The 16,625-nt window shown below is 41.3% G+C and overlaps 1 protein-coding gene across 1 annotated transcript in view; it reads right to left on the bottom strand.

Moving 5' to 3' along the window:
• The window catches only part of LOC308288253 (low-density lipoprotein receptor-related protein 8-like), a 51,720-nt gene that overhangs the window by 17,505 nt on the left and 17,590 nt on the right, over positions 1–16,625 (bottom strand). Inside the window, exons 4-6 of the mRNA XM_080729645.1 lie at positions 13,999–14,118; positions 12,231–12,356; positions 6,068–6,245 (exon numbers count right to left, since the gene is read on the bottom strand). Of these exons, the coding sequence (XP_080585771.1) occupies positions 6,068–6,245; positions 12,231–12,356; positions 13,999–14,118 (424 nt within the window). The remainder of the gene's footprint in view (positions 1–6,067; positions 6,246–12,230; positions 12,357–13,998; positions 14,119–16,625) is intronic.

Here is a 16,625-nt window from a genome sequence, read left to right as displayed (position 1 = left end):
CCTCGGTATACTCCCTGAGGGAGTGGAAGAAGTTGCTCAGGATAAGGAAATCTGGAGGTCTCAGTTGGAACTGTTACCCCCGCGACCCGATTCCGGATAAGCGGTTGAAGATGGATGGATACCAAAGACTATATAACAACGATAGTCAATGCCTCCCAGCTTGGCACTCAGCATCAAGGGTTGGACTGGTGACATAACAGCGTCATGTCAAGGGGGAGTACAGGTACTGTACATCAAGATGCCTCACACAATAGAAACAGGAGATAGGCTCCTGACCTATGGCTCTGGGACTGTTGGCTCCCACAAAGCCTAAGGCAATTTACTTATTAATGCCGTCAGGTGGGAAATGTACTGTATGTACTGTACTGTACTGTAGTGTATAATGACATTATGTTATCTCCTCGGATTTATCATCATTCATACCATAGCATCATACTGTATAACACTTGACTGTATGGTCATTTAAGTACATGATACTGCAATAAATAGGTCAGCAACCGACTGTGTTTTATACCCCGCCTAATATTGAACCAGTTCAGAGTGTTTCCACTTATGAATTGGTTTAGAACCCTAAAAGTTGGTTCAGAACTGGAACCCAAAAAATGGCCGCTGGTTCTGTGAAAGCACCAAGGTTCCAAGAATCTAGAACGGAACCAGTTCTAGAACCAAAGTTTGTTTGGTGGAAAAGAGGCTGCAGGGACACATACTTATGGATCCCTCCAAAGTTATGCAGTAGGTAGACCCACTGTGATTGGCCAATGGCCAGTAATTTCTGTGATAGACAGTTCCTTCCTAGCAGCCCTAACCTTACTTCTAACCATAACCTTAGTAAAACTATGCCTAAACCTAACATTAACCCTAACTTCAGTAAAACTATGCCTGCCAGGAAGCCAATTAGACGCAGGTAGCGTGGGTCTATTGGTGGGTCTTCCTAAAACTTTGGTGGAATCCATAATTCCGCCACAGAGACGCGCGTCGGGCATCGGTTTGTATCTTCATGTCGCTGTGGCTTCCTTTGAAAATAGCTTGTAGCCTTTCTCTTTTCGCTAGACATACCAAAGACTATATAACAACGATAGTCAATGCCTCCCAGCTTGGCACTCAGCATCAAGGGTTGGACTGGTGACATAACAGCGTCATGTCAAGGGGGAGTACTGTACATCAAGATGCCTCACGCAATAGAAACAGGAGATAGGCTCCTGACCTATGGCTCTGGGACTGTTGGCTCCCACAAAGGCAATTTACTTATAAATGCTGTGAGGGCGGAAATGTACTGTATGTCCACTCCAAAACCATTCCTTTTTTACTTATCATTATTTTAAAAATACTCTTGTGTGATGAAGTATAATGGATTCATTTACTTTCACTTCTTTAAAATCATAAAACATTTGAAACTTGGAGATACAAGGTTTCTGCCTGACAGCAGCGTTATGCAACATCATTGTTCCACATGGCTCCAGACTGGGCTTGACGTACAGTACTGTACCGACTGCACTGGGAAGTCAAGTCACACCCTTAATATACCCTGTCTTGTTCCTGATGCCTTCAGAACCGTGGTTGTGAAAGTGAACTGGTAGAAAGACCAATTTAGACTGTTCAGCAATTACCCACATCAAACACTCAACACTTGATATGTGTGTTGTGTGTCATGTGTCAACACACAGCTTTGTGAAACGCGTGCCCATGCAGAAACGGGAAACGCTCCAGTGCTCGTGACTTTATGTACTGTAGGAGCAACACTTATCCAAGTCAGTGTCACTGACACGAATTAAACCAATTATTTGATTTGATTTGATTTATGGATTATGATTATGTCATTCTTTCTCTAATGACGTTTATTTGGACGTATATTGATAATTACGTACAAAATGTAGTTTAAATACACCAGATTAACCAAGAATGCTAATTTCCATCAGTAGTGCCCATACAAAAAAAACAACCAACATTACAAAAGCACAAATAAATATTATAAAAGGGTACAAAACAAAACAGTAAAAATAAAAAGTCTAGTCTTGACCACACAAAACATTATTTATGGATTGTATGTGATGTTAATGGTAATGGATGTTGATGGCAATATTAAAAAGCCTTAATAACACTTAAACCCTTAAACCCTATAAATGTAGTTGACCAGGGTCCCACAGGGCTCTATACTAGGTCCGCTAGTATTTCTTCCTGTACACCAAAACGCTTCGCCAAACAACAGCCGATTTGCAAGCCCACAGCGTGTCGCGTGTGAAGCTTGAGGATCAGCTATTGTCATCAAAGGGTTCGTGTGGTCACGGCCCAGTCCTTCAAGGCTTTGTCCCATTGTTTCCTTTAATCACATTTAGGCCTAGAATTATTGAATGCTTTAACCAGTGAAAAATAGCAGATATACAAGCTCACAGCGCGGCACCGAGTGCCGCGCTGCGAGCTTGTAGATCTGCTATTTTTGAAAAATCATGATTTTTTTTGCAAGTCTTTGAATATATCTACTTAAAAGCTAACATTTGTAACTTTAATATTTGCTTCTGGGTGGTCCCTGGAACAACATATTTTGAGATAGGGGTCCGTGGCCAAATACATGTAATTGTGGGGGTCCTTGACATGAAAAGGTTTGAGAACAGCTGATTTAGAGGAAGGATTTAGAAGTTGGGTCAAAGATCGGGTCAAAGATATTCAAAGACTTGCACACATTTTCACGATTTTTCAATAGTTAAAGTATAAAATAATGGTTAAAGTGGTTCAAATCTAATGCGACGCGGGCGCGTTCCAGGTATTTGAGAGTTAATCACAGTACCAGTCCAGTACGTACGGTAAATATTTAATGTTGACGTACAATAGAAGGTGTCAAATTACAACAAACTGGAGGTATTCTACAACTCAGTCTGGACACATTCAACACAGCTCTGCCGTGCCTTGGCAACGACAAGGAAGTACAGGGGACTTATATACACGACAAACACAACAAATGTAAGCAACCACAATGTCACAACTGCTTAGTTTTCAACTGCGTACAGTTTGTGTGTTCAAGTTCTTTATTTGCATTGTGCATGCCAAAATAAAGCCAGCACCAGGCAGGAAAATGATTGTTTTCATCTTCAGCAAGGGGTCTTCAACAGGGGGTCCGGGGCCCCTAGGGGATCCTCAGAGCTACTATAGAGGGTCCGGCATATCTTGGCCTGTTTTTGTTTTTTTTGTTATTATTAAGCACTTGAACCCTAGCATCCCTATTATTATTTATTTTCTTAAAAAAAAATGCATCCCACGATTTTGGAACCCATTTTTCAGCATTAAACGCAATGCATATGGCTTTTATAAAATGTTGCATAATAGTACAGTATGGTCAATTTTATTTATCATGAAATCCAGTTCATTTATGCTGTAATTAGTGTAGCTCTGAGTTTAGAGAGTGTTTTATTTATTGTTCTACTGCCTGTCATCTGTTGTAACGTTTGTCTCAGACCGAGGACCACAATGGAAATAAGTAAACTGTTGTGTTCTCTGATAAACAACAAAGCATGTGTTTATCTTTTATGACGTCCAATAAATCAAATCAAATTAGAATCCAAATCTTTGCTTCTGTAGGTCCCTGGCACAAAACATCAATGTGGGGATCCTTGGCACTGATGTAATGTGCAGCAATGAGTGACAAGTGACTCTGAAAGAGGGTGTATTGGGCGCCCGCTGCCGGCCTACTGGTCCGGGCGCATACCACTTAGGCATTGCCACATAGGCATTGATGCCTGACGGCATCGCCGGTTCGCTTCACGATCTGGACGACCTTTGCCGCATGTCACTCCCCATCTCTCCCCCCCAAAAAATCCTGTCAGTCTACTTTCCTATCATATAAAGGCATAAAAGCCCCAAAACAAATCTTTAAAAAAAAAGAAAAAAAGAAAGAGGGTTCATTACTGGCACACGGGCGGCAGATTCTTCAGTCACAAACACGGTTAACTGGTCTGTGGTTTCAATAGAAAGTGACTAAAGCAGTGGGAACCAACCTGTCGATCGCGATCTACATGTCGCTCGTCAAAGCAGTCACAGTAGAACACAACTGGTTTGTGTATTGGATAGGCGGCGACAGACGCACCCCACCCAGAGCAATGGAAGTTGCAGATACGTGGCTGGCTGCAGCTGTCATGAAACGGGGAAATTGTCCTAATAAGTTTAAATTCCCCCCCCAAAAAGAACTCAATTTTGTTTATTCATATTTAGACTACTAGCCTTTGTGTGGCGGTATGCAAATAGATTGAGCCGGTCAGAAATTGCAAATAGGCCTATTGTAGTGGTAGATCTCGGTTTATACAATGGAATAAAAAGTGCTCATGGGCTTGAGGTTGGTTAACACTGGACTAAAGTAACAGCTGCATTTACAGAAGTGAGAGAGACGTCAGGAAATAGGGAGGACTGTGGTTGAGTACACACATCCGATGACGATGTTCCTACTCACCACAGTGGAGACTATGGGCCCATATCTTGCGTGCCACCTTACCCTTGTGCCTAAACTTTTTTCTTTTTTTTTTTACATTTTGAAATCGTTCAAATAGCCAAACTACAAGCTCACAACTGGTGAGCTGTGGATTGGCTATTTTAATTTTTTGCCAGGCCTTGATGGCAATGTAATGGCTGATTCTGCACTTGGTTGCATGCAGAAAATGTACCGTAGATTTGGCCTTGTTTTCATAGACCTAGCTGGTCATTTCTCTCACAAAATCTGGCAACACTGATGTGTCAGTATGAGGAAGAGCACAGTCGGTGTGTGTGTGTGTGTGTGTGTGTGTGTGTGTGTGTGTGTGTGTGTGTGTGTGTGTGTGTGTGTGTGTGTGTGTGCTCATGCATGCATGGAGGGATAGGCAGGTATTTTGAAACGTCATCACAAACACATGACATTTGGCCCATGTATTGATGTGGTGACACAGAGACAGAAAAACAGTTTGAGAGAGATTGAAAGAGGAAGCAGTTTGACCTATTTTTTTGAGGCACAAAGCACGAGACAAAAGCTTGCGACATTAATCTGCAATTTTTTTTAAAATATTACACCTTCAGTCAGTGGTTCTCAACCTATAAAAAGTAATTCAATTGTCACTTGACTGTCATCTGGGGCCCGCCCCCAAAATCATGTGGGGAGTCTGGGGACCCACTGGTGGTTGAGAACCACTGGCTTAAGTTATTACTTACAGTTTCAGGGAATAAATCCATAGTCAGACTTTGGAAAATCTACTATCTTCCTTGCCAGTGCAGCCGATTATAGAGATGCCTCTCTCATTGGTTAACAAAGATTGGAGTCCTGACACTCCTCTAATGCAGGGGTCTTCAACGTTTACAGGCCAAGGACCCCTTAGTTGAGAGAGAGAGATGAAGCATGGGCGCCCACAACCCTTTCAGAGATTCCATATAGTTTAATCATTTGACAGCAAAATCCCCAGTATACTTTGGATTCATGTCAATTTGTGTTTTCAGATATTTAACCACTTGAACCATCAATACTTAATAAACTTGACCTTTCACTCTGTACTTGGTCTGCGCTTTTTCCCCCTCTATTTTTGGCGAAAATAGCCGATCTACAAGCTCACAACGCCTCGTAGCGTGTAGATCTGCTATTTTTGACTAAAGTTCTCAGAATATGGACACTGACTAGTGTTCAAGTGGTTAATATGAAAAAGGAGATTTCTTTTTTACAAGTTTCACAAAGATTTGGAGGACCCCCTGTAGTAACTCTGAGGACCCCCTAGGGGTCCCGGACCCCCTGTTGAAGACCCCTTCTCTATTGCACTGTATATGCTTGTTCATACATTCCAAAGACGGAGCACTCATGCAGATACATTTTCAGCTAATTTTTAACTGTTGCCATTTGAGTTTGTACAGTGGAATTAAAGACCTTTTATCAGTGGCCATTTGAGGAGGCACACAATCACTTGTTCTGGACGAGTCATCAGGCACAATTTCCAGTGTATCACAGTAAAAGCTAAATGGGGTCAGAATTCCTCACAAAAGGGAGCTAGAGACCTCTCTCTTTACATGACATAATTGATCCAAAATGTAATACAATTAATCAACTGGACTCTCAACTGCATTGCTTTACCTATAAATAGAGGCTTGTCCTCGCCGGGCCAGGTACAGTGTTGGGTTGCCAGTCAGAGCTGCAGCCAGGGGCCCTGCTGGGCCCCGCAGGTGGAAGCCCAGGTCTCTGTACTCTGAACCACTGGTGCTGATCCTCCCCATACCCACAGAACTGCTGAATAGCAGCTGGGCCACATCTCCTGGGAACACAGACAATCGATATGGAGTTACTGTATTATTATTATTAGGATCAATTACAACCATTTGTGGGGAAATTGTTCAAATTAGAAATACTTCAATACTTCATTGTGGTTGATTATCTGGGCCTGCCAGTTGCAGTTTTTGTGAACTTTGAAGGAATTTGTATGGAAATGTTTTGTGAGGTCAGTGACTTTAATCTTTGACACCCTACTTTTAAATCAGTTCAAGGACAAGGGGGCCGTTTTTGCCAAATGTCACACAATTCCCTCGAAGCGTTCCTGAGATATCGTGTTCATGGCGATGGGGAGGCATAAAAAGTAACCCCACATATATCATCATTTAATCTTTCTTGATCCAGACGTTCCTAACTACAGTATGTCCCTAAAATCTACATTGTGACTTGTGGATCTTAAAAGGGATAGTTAACCCCCAAAAATTATATTTTTCTATCGATTACACTTGAATTCACGGAGACTTGAATTCATGGATACACAGTATATTTGTTTTTCCTTGCAAAGGTCATTATATATATACAAATATCACCACTAGAGCAAAGGTTTGCTGGAGATTTAAACCAGTTTCAAGTATATTTTCTTTAACCACGTGCACCTTAGCACCCCTGTCATAATAAGTATCAAACTTGTATTGTGACACGTTGTGAGATTATTCTCGGCAAAGAGTGTAGAGGGAAAAAGGAGGGGGACAAGTTCAGACCCCTGGAAGATGAAGACAACAAAGTATATAGGTTTTAAATGGTTATTGGTTAAACCTCCTTTTCGTACGCACTTTTTAGACAACGTGAACCACACACACAGAACTGGACCTCCTTGGGAAGAGTAGCTGATGTTAGAATGTGAATGAGGCTGGCCGGGTCCTCAGAGGAGCGAGCGTCTTTCCAACACTAGTCATAACAGTAGAGTCACCTCTTGGCATCTAGTTTAAGGGCGGTAAACTGGCACCCTCAGCTGGCATCCGCCGAGTGCAGTGTCCAAGTTCCACGCAGGCACTAAGGAAATCTCTGCAATATTCCACTGACAATGTGCTTATGCCTATAGAATGCTGCTGTGGGCCTTTTAACCAGAAATGTACATATAGTATCAGTACAGTTTACAGTTTACAGTTTAGGCATTTAGCAGACTCTTTTAATCCAAAGCGATTTACAATAAGCAGATAATACACATCCGCTTTAACTAAAACCAGAAGTGAACATTATTACTCTCATTTTAACTTCCCTAAGTTTGCTCATCCACTTTAATCACATTAAACCCTATATACCGGTATACTGAATTGACCGGAGTCCCCCAGGGCTCTATAAAAGGCCCACTTATGTTTTCACTCCACTGAAAATCTCCAAAAATAGCCAGCCAATCTAAAGACATGGGATTAAAGATGTATTGAACACAAAGCATTCTGTGCAATGGTGTTGAATAACATCATCAACACCCATGGGAAAAAGCTCTTCCTCTTCCACTCCTTCAGATGAACACAATGCTAGTACCTTAAGCAGTGCACCTGTACAAACACTACAGTATGCCTGTGATACCATCATCCTCATAGACGAGCAGGGAGACAAAATACAACCACCAATTGTAGTTATTATTGTATTAGCACACTCTACCATACAGATTGGACAAAGTTAATCAGTTAAGTAACATTGGCGGACTTTGGTCGTCAATCTAATCCAAGTAAAATAAAATAAGTAAAATAAAATAAAAAGAGAAGTAATTGCATAGATAAATCTGATTCCGATTCCAAATTCTAGATGTTCTACATGCATTCTTCACCACAGGTTATTTAACATGCTTATGTTATCTTGTAGGGGTGTAACGATACATTTTAACAGCGATATGATACGCATCACGATACATGGTTAACGATACGATACATGGACGATATTGGTTCATTCATGGCGATATGATACGATTTGATTCAGTGATTTTAAACCGATATAGTAAATATTTAGCAAAGAAATGAAACTGGAGTAAACGCTGTGATTATCTAGCAAATACATGGACATTATATTTCAACACATATGCACAACCCCACCTTGACATGAACACAGAGATTACACACATTTATCGATAGACCAAGAGTTGCTATATGGAATGGAAAGGTAATTAGACCCCTCTTTTTTATTTTCCCTCTAAAAATTGCCAAATACAAGGCACAAATACTTAGTTTTCCATACCATTATTTGCATTGCAAAACGATTCGATACCGCATTTTAAAACAACACGATACAAGGCCAAAACGGTACAATATTTTGCTTTTGCAAACAATATAGCAGATCATTGCAAATTAAAACCGATTTCTCGATTCACTTACTATATCGTTACACCACTATTATCTTGCATATTTCTTTCTACTTTCATTCACCACAAGTCCTGTCCTCCTACGTTCAATACCTAACCTATACTGTACCTACTGTAACCTGGGAACTCTACTGTAGAGTCTACATTCCTCCTGAAAAACCAGCTCAGTGAGTTCCGGCTGATTGCATTCCATCATGAGCAGGAGAACTTATTCCCCATGTCTTCCTGATGGGTCATTTTAATCACTGCAAAATGTGATAATAATGTCATCAACTGATCAGTTTCATTTAGCAAACATTATTTGGGCAGACCATGTTGCCCCACAGAAGGAGCAGAACCCTGGAACGTCAACATTAACCCATTTAGGCCTAGAATTATTGAATGCTTTAACCAGTGAAAAATAGCAGATACACAAGCTCACAGCGCGGCACCGAGTGCCGCGCTGCGAGCTTGTAGATCTGCTATTTTTGAAAAAGTCGTGAAAATGTGTGCAAATCTTTGAATATATGTATTTTCAAAGTGAACGTTTGTAACTCAAATTTTGCTTCTGGGGGGTCCCTGGAACTAAATATTTTGAGATGGGGGTCCGTGGCCAAATACATATCATTTTGGGAGTCCTTCACATGAAAAGGTTTGAGAACCACTGACATAATAGTCTCTCAAGAACAGACCAACTGAGCTCCAGTTAAGTGAAAGGACCTTTTCTTTGACGATAGCTGGCCAGATTGCTGACAAAGAAACATAGGTTTTTCAAAAAACCTTAGAAGGATTCAAAAGACACTTATAGAATCGGGTCAAAATTCTAATTTTCACAATTTTTCGAAAATAGCAGATCTACAAGTTCGCAGCGCGGCACTCGGTGCCACGCTGTGAGCTTGTATATCTGCTATTTTTCAATAGTTAAAGCATAAAATAATGATAAACAAAATGTGTACCCGTTCTAAATGGGTTAACCTATTAAGACCAGGAAAGCATCGGTGTCATTTTGGATTTTAACCACTTTAACCGTTATGTTATACTGTAGCTTGGCTATTCAAAAATAGCAGATCTACAAGCTCATAGCGTGTCACAAAATGGTATGAATTTCAATATACTGTCAAAAATACTAACATGGAATCATGAAAATATTGCGACACATTTATCTTGAGAGGACTTCTTCCAACAACAAATAACAGTTCATTAGTCAACTGCCAGTCTGTCACCAGAGCCCTCAGATCATCTCCATTCAGCCCACTAATGTGACTAATGTGAATATGTCATTTTATGTAAACCCAAGAAGACAGACAAAATATTAGATATTACACTCGCAGCATTGAGACAATGTCATAGTTTACTTAACAGTATTTGCTACATCAATCATCAGCTTTTCCATTTTTGTTGTGTTTTCAACGCAAATACCATCGCACAATATACCCTGTTGAAATGTCAGTAAAAACAGATACCACCCAAGCCTAACACACACACACCAGCTGAACCGGTTTCACTGTCAGTTTGATAATGAGCAATTACAGTAGCTCCCCCCACACCCCATCAGTGTAGTGAGAGTTCATTTTAGCTGGGTAGTGGGTATACGCTATTTTAACCCATTAAGACTTGAGGCAAAACGATTCTGAAACTCACTTTTCAGCAGTAGACCTATGTTGTCATCCTATCTACCTGTTCAGTAAGTTAGCAATGAACTCCATTTCCCTGGCTGGAGAGGAGGGTGTTGGGTTGCACAGTCTGGTGGGGTGTGAAGTTCCATTAACTGAAATGTAGATCTCAGAGAAGTAAACAAAGCTGTCACTCGAGAGAGAGACGCCCAGTCGCATGTTTTCCTTAATAAATCTTAAGTTTCCCCAAATCTTTTGGTCATGGAGCAATTTTTATGGGTCGTGAGTAAATCTCTCCTTTCCTACATTTCAATATATATTATGCATTATTTAAAAATCATAATGTTGTCATCAATTAAAAACAAATTGAATAATTCCCATAAATAAATAAATAAATAAATGTAAACGTTTAAGAAGTAGTGAAAATTGCAGATGTACAACCTCACAACGCAGCAAGAAATAGATCTGCTAATTTCTGTTTTGGGTCTTGAGCTAAAAGGTTTGGGAACCACCGCTACATTGATTGGCTGTAAGCGGGCACGCAATCTCGCGGGTCAAAAAAAGGGTGTACAAACATAAGCCTTATAACCGCACAACCAGAGAACAGTAAACCAGTGGCTTTCAACCAGTGGGCTGGGGACCACTAGTGGTCTTTGATGCGTTTCCAGGTGGTCCCCGGCTAAATGATGGAGAGTTGATAACCAAATGGACCCTTATAGATGTGTAACTCTCGAGAGTGTAAAATGAAACCAAATGGACCCTTACGGGTCCATTTGGTTTCATTTTACGCTCTCAAGAGTTAAATTATTGTTAATCTACACTACTTAATTTACACGAAGTCTACACAATTAGAGAATGTAGAAGTATTTTTATTTTAGTCAACGTTTGCCTGTTATCTCTTCTATGGTACCAACATCAATACAACATGGAGGAATTGTGGACAAAACCTTATCCAACGATAACAAAATGTAAGTCTGAAAAGCTAAATCTCATCAAAATGGTGCTCCGTGGCTCAAATGCTGAATAAATAATGGACCTCGATAGGAAAAAGGTTGAGAACCACTGCCCTAACCCTTCCACTTCCCTCTGTACGGTCTGTGAAACGAGCAGATGTACAGTACAAGCTATCCAGTTGAACGCAGCTGGCCCTGACGATAACAAACCCCCGAAGCTGTTGCTGCCATGACACCCGCTTCAGCAGCAACGGCAGTAAGGGTAAAATAAACACTCATTGAGATAAGATTCTGGCAATAGACCTCTGCAATCTCAAATGTACAGTCCATCAACAGTGAATATATGAATGGATATGGGGACTGCCCATAAGTCCGAAGGTTCATTAGTCCTACATCTCATTAGTCCGAATTTAGTTAGGGTTACTGAGGTTAGGGTTAGGCATAGTATTCTTAACAGATTCTGACTAATGGGCTGTCGGAACAAAGAGGTTCCGGGCCAATGCCATGGCACCAATGGATATATCGTCAATATATGAAACGTATATGTAGTCTATCAACAAAGAGTGTATGGATAAATATATTCACTGTCTATCAACAATTAATATATGAATGATATCTAACAATTGGGGTTGTGATTATCATGTGCTGCCGATTGATTGATTGTAATCTAATCGATCAGAGACAGACAGACAGACGGGCTTTACCTCCTTGGCAGTGGGCATGAGGGTTGCCGACTAAAATACGGCTCAAATGTGTTAAACCACTGGTTCCCAAAAGATTTGGCATTTTTTACTCCATGGGACCCAAACAAGTGAAAAAAGCAGCTCTACAAGCTAGCTTGTAGATTATTTTCACTTCAGCTTAAAAGTTACATTTGTGGATTTTTGCATTATGAAATTCTTTAAAAAAAATGTTTTTTTTAGGTTATGAAAAATGACAAATACTTTTCATTTTATTAAAAAAAAAGTGGGGTATATTTACTCACAAAAAATTATAATAATAATAATAAAAATAATAATAATGAATGTGGGGGATATTTGCCCACAAAGGTCGACCCGCGACCCACAATTGGGTCCCGACCCACTGTTTGGGAAACAGGTACCAGCACTTCCTCAGCAGTTCCTCACCTTTGACCTTGCATTCCCCGGTGTTGGGCATCAGCTGGTAGCCCTGGTGGCAGTCGCAGGTCAGACTGCCATTGACTTCAACACAGAGCTGACTGCACACGTCAGTGTCCAGGCAAAGGTCCATGTCTGGGGGAGGGAAATAGTCTCTTAAGGTTCTTACTGATTTGCATACAGCAGGGTTCCCCAATTAGTTTTCCCCAAGGGCCGAATTATGTCTGGGGTACCAAGCCGAGGGCCACAACATTGCAGGGGGCGACGGTGGCGTTCCCGCTACTCCAGCGACAGTTTTCGTCGTTGTCGGGTGAAAATCTTGTATGTCCAAAACCGGTCGTTTTGAATTTATCATTTTAAAAATGATTTAAACTAGTGAAAACAGCCAATCTACAAGCACAGAGGCGTTGTGTGCTTGTAGATCGGCTGTTTTCACTACTTTTGTGCGACGGCCTTGTATGATTTGCGAAAGAATGTACAAATTTAGAGATACAGGATTTCCACCCAACAACGACGATATACTAGTGTTGTTGCTGCTCTTATGCCACCATTATTACTGGGGTTGGTGTGGGCCAGACAGTAGCCCCCCACGGGCCGTAAAATGGCCCGTGGGCCGCCTATTGGGGAACCCTGGCATACAGTAACAGCATGGTCACACATCTGCATCAGAAGCACTGTAGCAGCCAACGCACACTGAGGCTTCATGACTCAATCAATGTCCTGTGTTGTCTTGTTTGTGGGCAGTAGCGCTTTTCTGTTGTGTAGTTCAGGGGTCTTCAACAGGGGGTCCGGGTCCCCTAGGGGGTCCTCAGAGTTACTCCAAATCTTTGTGTGATAGACTTTTTTTCCCCTTTTTTATATTAACTCATACCCTGCCAAAAAAGACGTTTTCTATAATAAAAACGTCTTTTTAACTATGGACCTCCCTGCCAGACGTCTTCTGGACGTCTTTTAAAAAAAATAATATAAAAAAAAAAAAAAAAATTTGAACATTTCTTTTGAAAAATGTGGACCTCCAACAGTGTACTAGCCATGATCGCGATCGCGAAATTGCATGTTTAACCCCCATACCAACCCCATCTTTCAAACATGGCAGCCATGTTTGTTTACATTTGAAGAAAACATAAGGGCTGCCTTCTCCTGAATGCCTGAACGGATTTCCAAGCGGATTTTTTTTGTTTGAAAGCTGTGAAAAGCATGCACATGCATAGTGCATGATCTGTGCACGAATGTGTGCACCAGCGTGCACACTATTTTTTTAACCCTTTGTTGGCGAAACGGCAATATAAGAGGTCCCACTTTAAATATGGCACTGAAGAAGTTAACCACTTGAACCCTAGCGTCCATATTCTGAGAACTTTAGCCAAAAATAGCAGATCTACAAGCTCACAACGCCTTGCGCTACGAGGCGCTGTGTGCTTGTAGATCGGCTATTTTCGGTAAATAGCTTTGGATGGAGAAAAGAGCAGACTAAGTACAGAGTGAAAGGACAAGTTTATTAAGTGTTGACCAGGACTAAGGGGTCCTTGGCCTGAAAACATTGAAGACCCCTGGTGTAGTTCGTTTGGCAGACGGAGTGGTTGGCTCACTATTGACTACAATGGACCACAATGGAAACAAGCCCCCAGCAGGTGCATTTGGGTCATCTTTTTAGCTTAACCTTTGACCGTACTTCCTGTGCGGTTAACAATCCTGCTAATAAAGTATTATTCTCAAAGTCGGTAGCAGTGTGTGTGTCAAGTGTTTTACAGTTGACCAGGCATGGCCTGCCACTCACCTTCACACTGGCTGTCCCCAATCAGGCGCATGTCACTGGGACAGGTACACAGGAAGCCCAGCTTCTGGTCCACACAGACATGGGAGCAGCCTCCGTTGTTCACCAGACACTCGTTCTGATCTGACCACATATTTCACAGGACACAACGGTTGCTATGGCGGTCATAACAGTTAAAGCAATAAAAGCAAAAGCATTCCTACTGTACCGTGAAAATAAAAGATCTTTTGCACCAGCCAAACGGCTGATGCATTTTACAATCTACTTTTACTTTTGGCACGCATGTTTTTTTGTATGTTCTTTTGTACTTTCACTCAAGTACATTCATACCTGACTTTTATTTTTAACAGAGTATTTCTACATTTCTATTTCTTTTGTGCGTATTGGTACTTTTACATAAGTACAAAATGTGAGTAATTCTTCCTTCTGCGTAAATCCACCACTGTGTAATTCTGAGAGAAAGAAACGTTGGACTCTATGGAATTTAAATGACTGTGAACTTGTCTGAATGCACTTGTACCGCGTCATCTTTTGTTATGAAGCGTCTTTCTTTGGTATTTCTTTGGTACTGCTTTCATCACCTTTCCACACCTGTTTTTCTTAAATAGGCACCCGGGTCAAGGGTTGTAACTTTAACACTAGTTACACCTTGTTCAAATACAACTGACATCTATAATTGTTGGCTGTCAAACTAACAGGTCAAAGCACATTGCAACGTGCATTGTGTGATTTGTACCGTCTGGCTTGTGGCTATTAGAGCTGCCAATATTCCTCAGAAATGAAATTCGAATATTGGTCTTAGAAATTGGCCCGAATATCGAATATTAATATATATATATATATATATATATATATATATATATATAGTAAACTGACAATTGACAATGATAGATATGCCCAAAAAACACAATCTCCCAGTGAAGAATAGTGGATGCTTTTGTTTTAATTCTTCATTAATACAATGAATACAGACACTAGTAAAACACTAGTGAGACATGACAACAAATAATTAGTTCTTCGCCAACTACTTTAAACCTGGCATTTTGGGAATTTCTTGCTCCCAAAGCTGACAGCTTGTAGATCACTATATTTCACTATGCGTTGTATAATGAACCACCTACTGTGGTAGTATACTATACTTCACTGACTAGGGTCCCCCAGGAGTCTATACTTGATCCTGTTATTTTTTTCTCTCCACACCGAACGTCTTCGCCACAAATAGCCCCACTAAGCGACGCTCATAACCCATGACGTGTTGTGAGCTTGTTGATCAGCTATTTCAGCCAAATGTTGCCCTCTGTCTGAAAACACGCCCAGAATGCAGTTTGGGCGGTTACGTGGTTTAATGCAAACACTATTAAAACAGGTGAGACAGCATATCTGGTAAATTAATTGACTGTATCCAATGTACACAATGCCGCGCACACACAGATTTTTTTTCTTGACCACAATGGGCACGGCTGAATGCATTCTTTAGTGTTTGCGCTCCTCTTGTGAATGATTCTCAACATGAAACAAGAGTACGATAAGACTTGCCATTCAACCAGGGACGTGCTGGGCCCCTGATTCAGCCCGGGAAAAAGAGTTGGAGAGGCCCTCATTGCACGCTATAGAGAGAGATCTCTCTCAATAGTGCTGCTGCTACTTTGCCATTTCAGATCATGACAAGTGACAAGCCAGTGGGCCAATTACATTAGTTAAATTTCGTCGTTGTCGGGTGGAAACCTTGTATGTCCAAAACCATTTGTTTTGTATTTATCATTTTAAAAATGATTTAAACTAGTGAAAACAGCCGATCTACAAGCACACAACGCCTCGCACCGCGAGGCGTTGTGTGCTTGTAGATCTGCTGTTTTCACTACTTTTGTGCGACGGCCTTGTATGATGAAGCAGGGCTTTACTTTGTGAAAAAATTTACAAATTTGAAACTTGGAGATAGAGGTTTCTGCCCGACAGTGACAATTTACTTTGTTGACTGCCCAGCCCCCAAAATGGAACGAAGGCCGACATTTTATTTTTAATTTTTTCCTAATGGCCGGCCTGGACCAGCCGGGAATGAACCGGCCGTTCGGGAGTTGTCCCGCTTTTCCCAGCACGTCCCTGCATTCAACAGCAATGCGAGTGTGCAGGACAAGACGTGAGACATGGTTTACATTAGTGTGCAGGTCACACACGCATATCACGTGCCGGTCAGACTTGTGTGGTACAGAAACTCCACTCCATGTGCTGAAGTTGTGTGTGTGAATTTTAACTCTGACCTTTCCTTTAACAAACATGTAACAACAGTTGTCCAATCCTGTTACTTTCTGCTGAGGAACATTGCAAAAAACAAGTCATTTCTGTCAACCGCCGATCTCGAAAAGGTAATTCACGCCCTCATCATCTCACCTTGATTACAGCAACTCCCTCTACTCCGGCCTTACCCAGAAACCCATATTCCGCCTGCGGCTGATACAGACCTCTGCTGCTAGACTGCTCACCAATACAAAGAAAGTAACGAGAACATCACTCCCATACTGGCTGCCGTGCACTGGCTCCAGGCAAGATATTGCTCATCACTTATAAAGCCCTGTATGGGCTGGCCACGTATATACTGGATATGCATAAAGCCCTCTTGAAGGGCCTACATA

Source organism: Nannobrachium achirus, assembly GCF_963921795.1.
Source record: "Nannobrachium achirus genome assembly, chromosome: 1".
Taxonomy (NCBI): domain Eukaryota; kingdom Metazoa; phylum Chordata; class Actinopteri; order Myctophiformes; family Myctophidae; genus Nannobrachium; species Nannobrachium achirus.
Note: the sequence above shows the minus strand (reverse complement) of the source record. Positions and strands in the feature narration are given on the sequence as shown.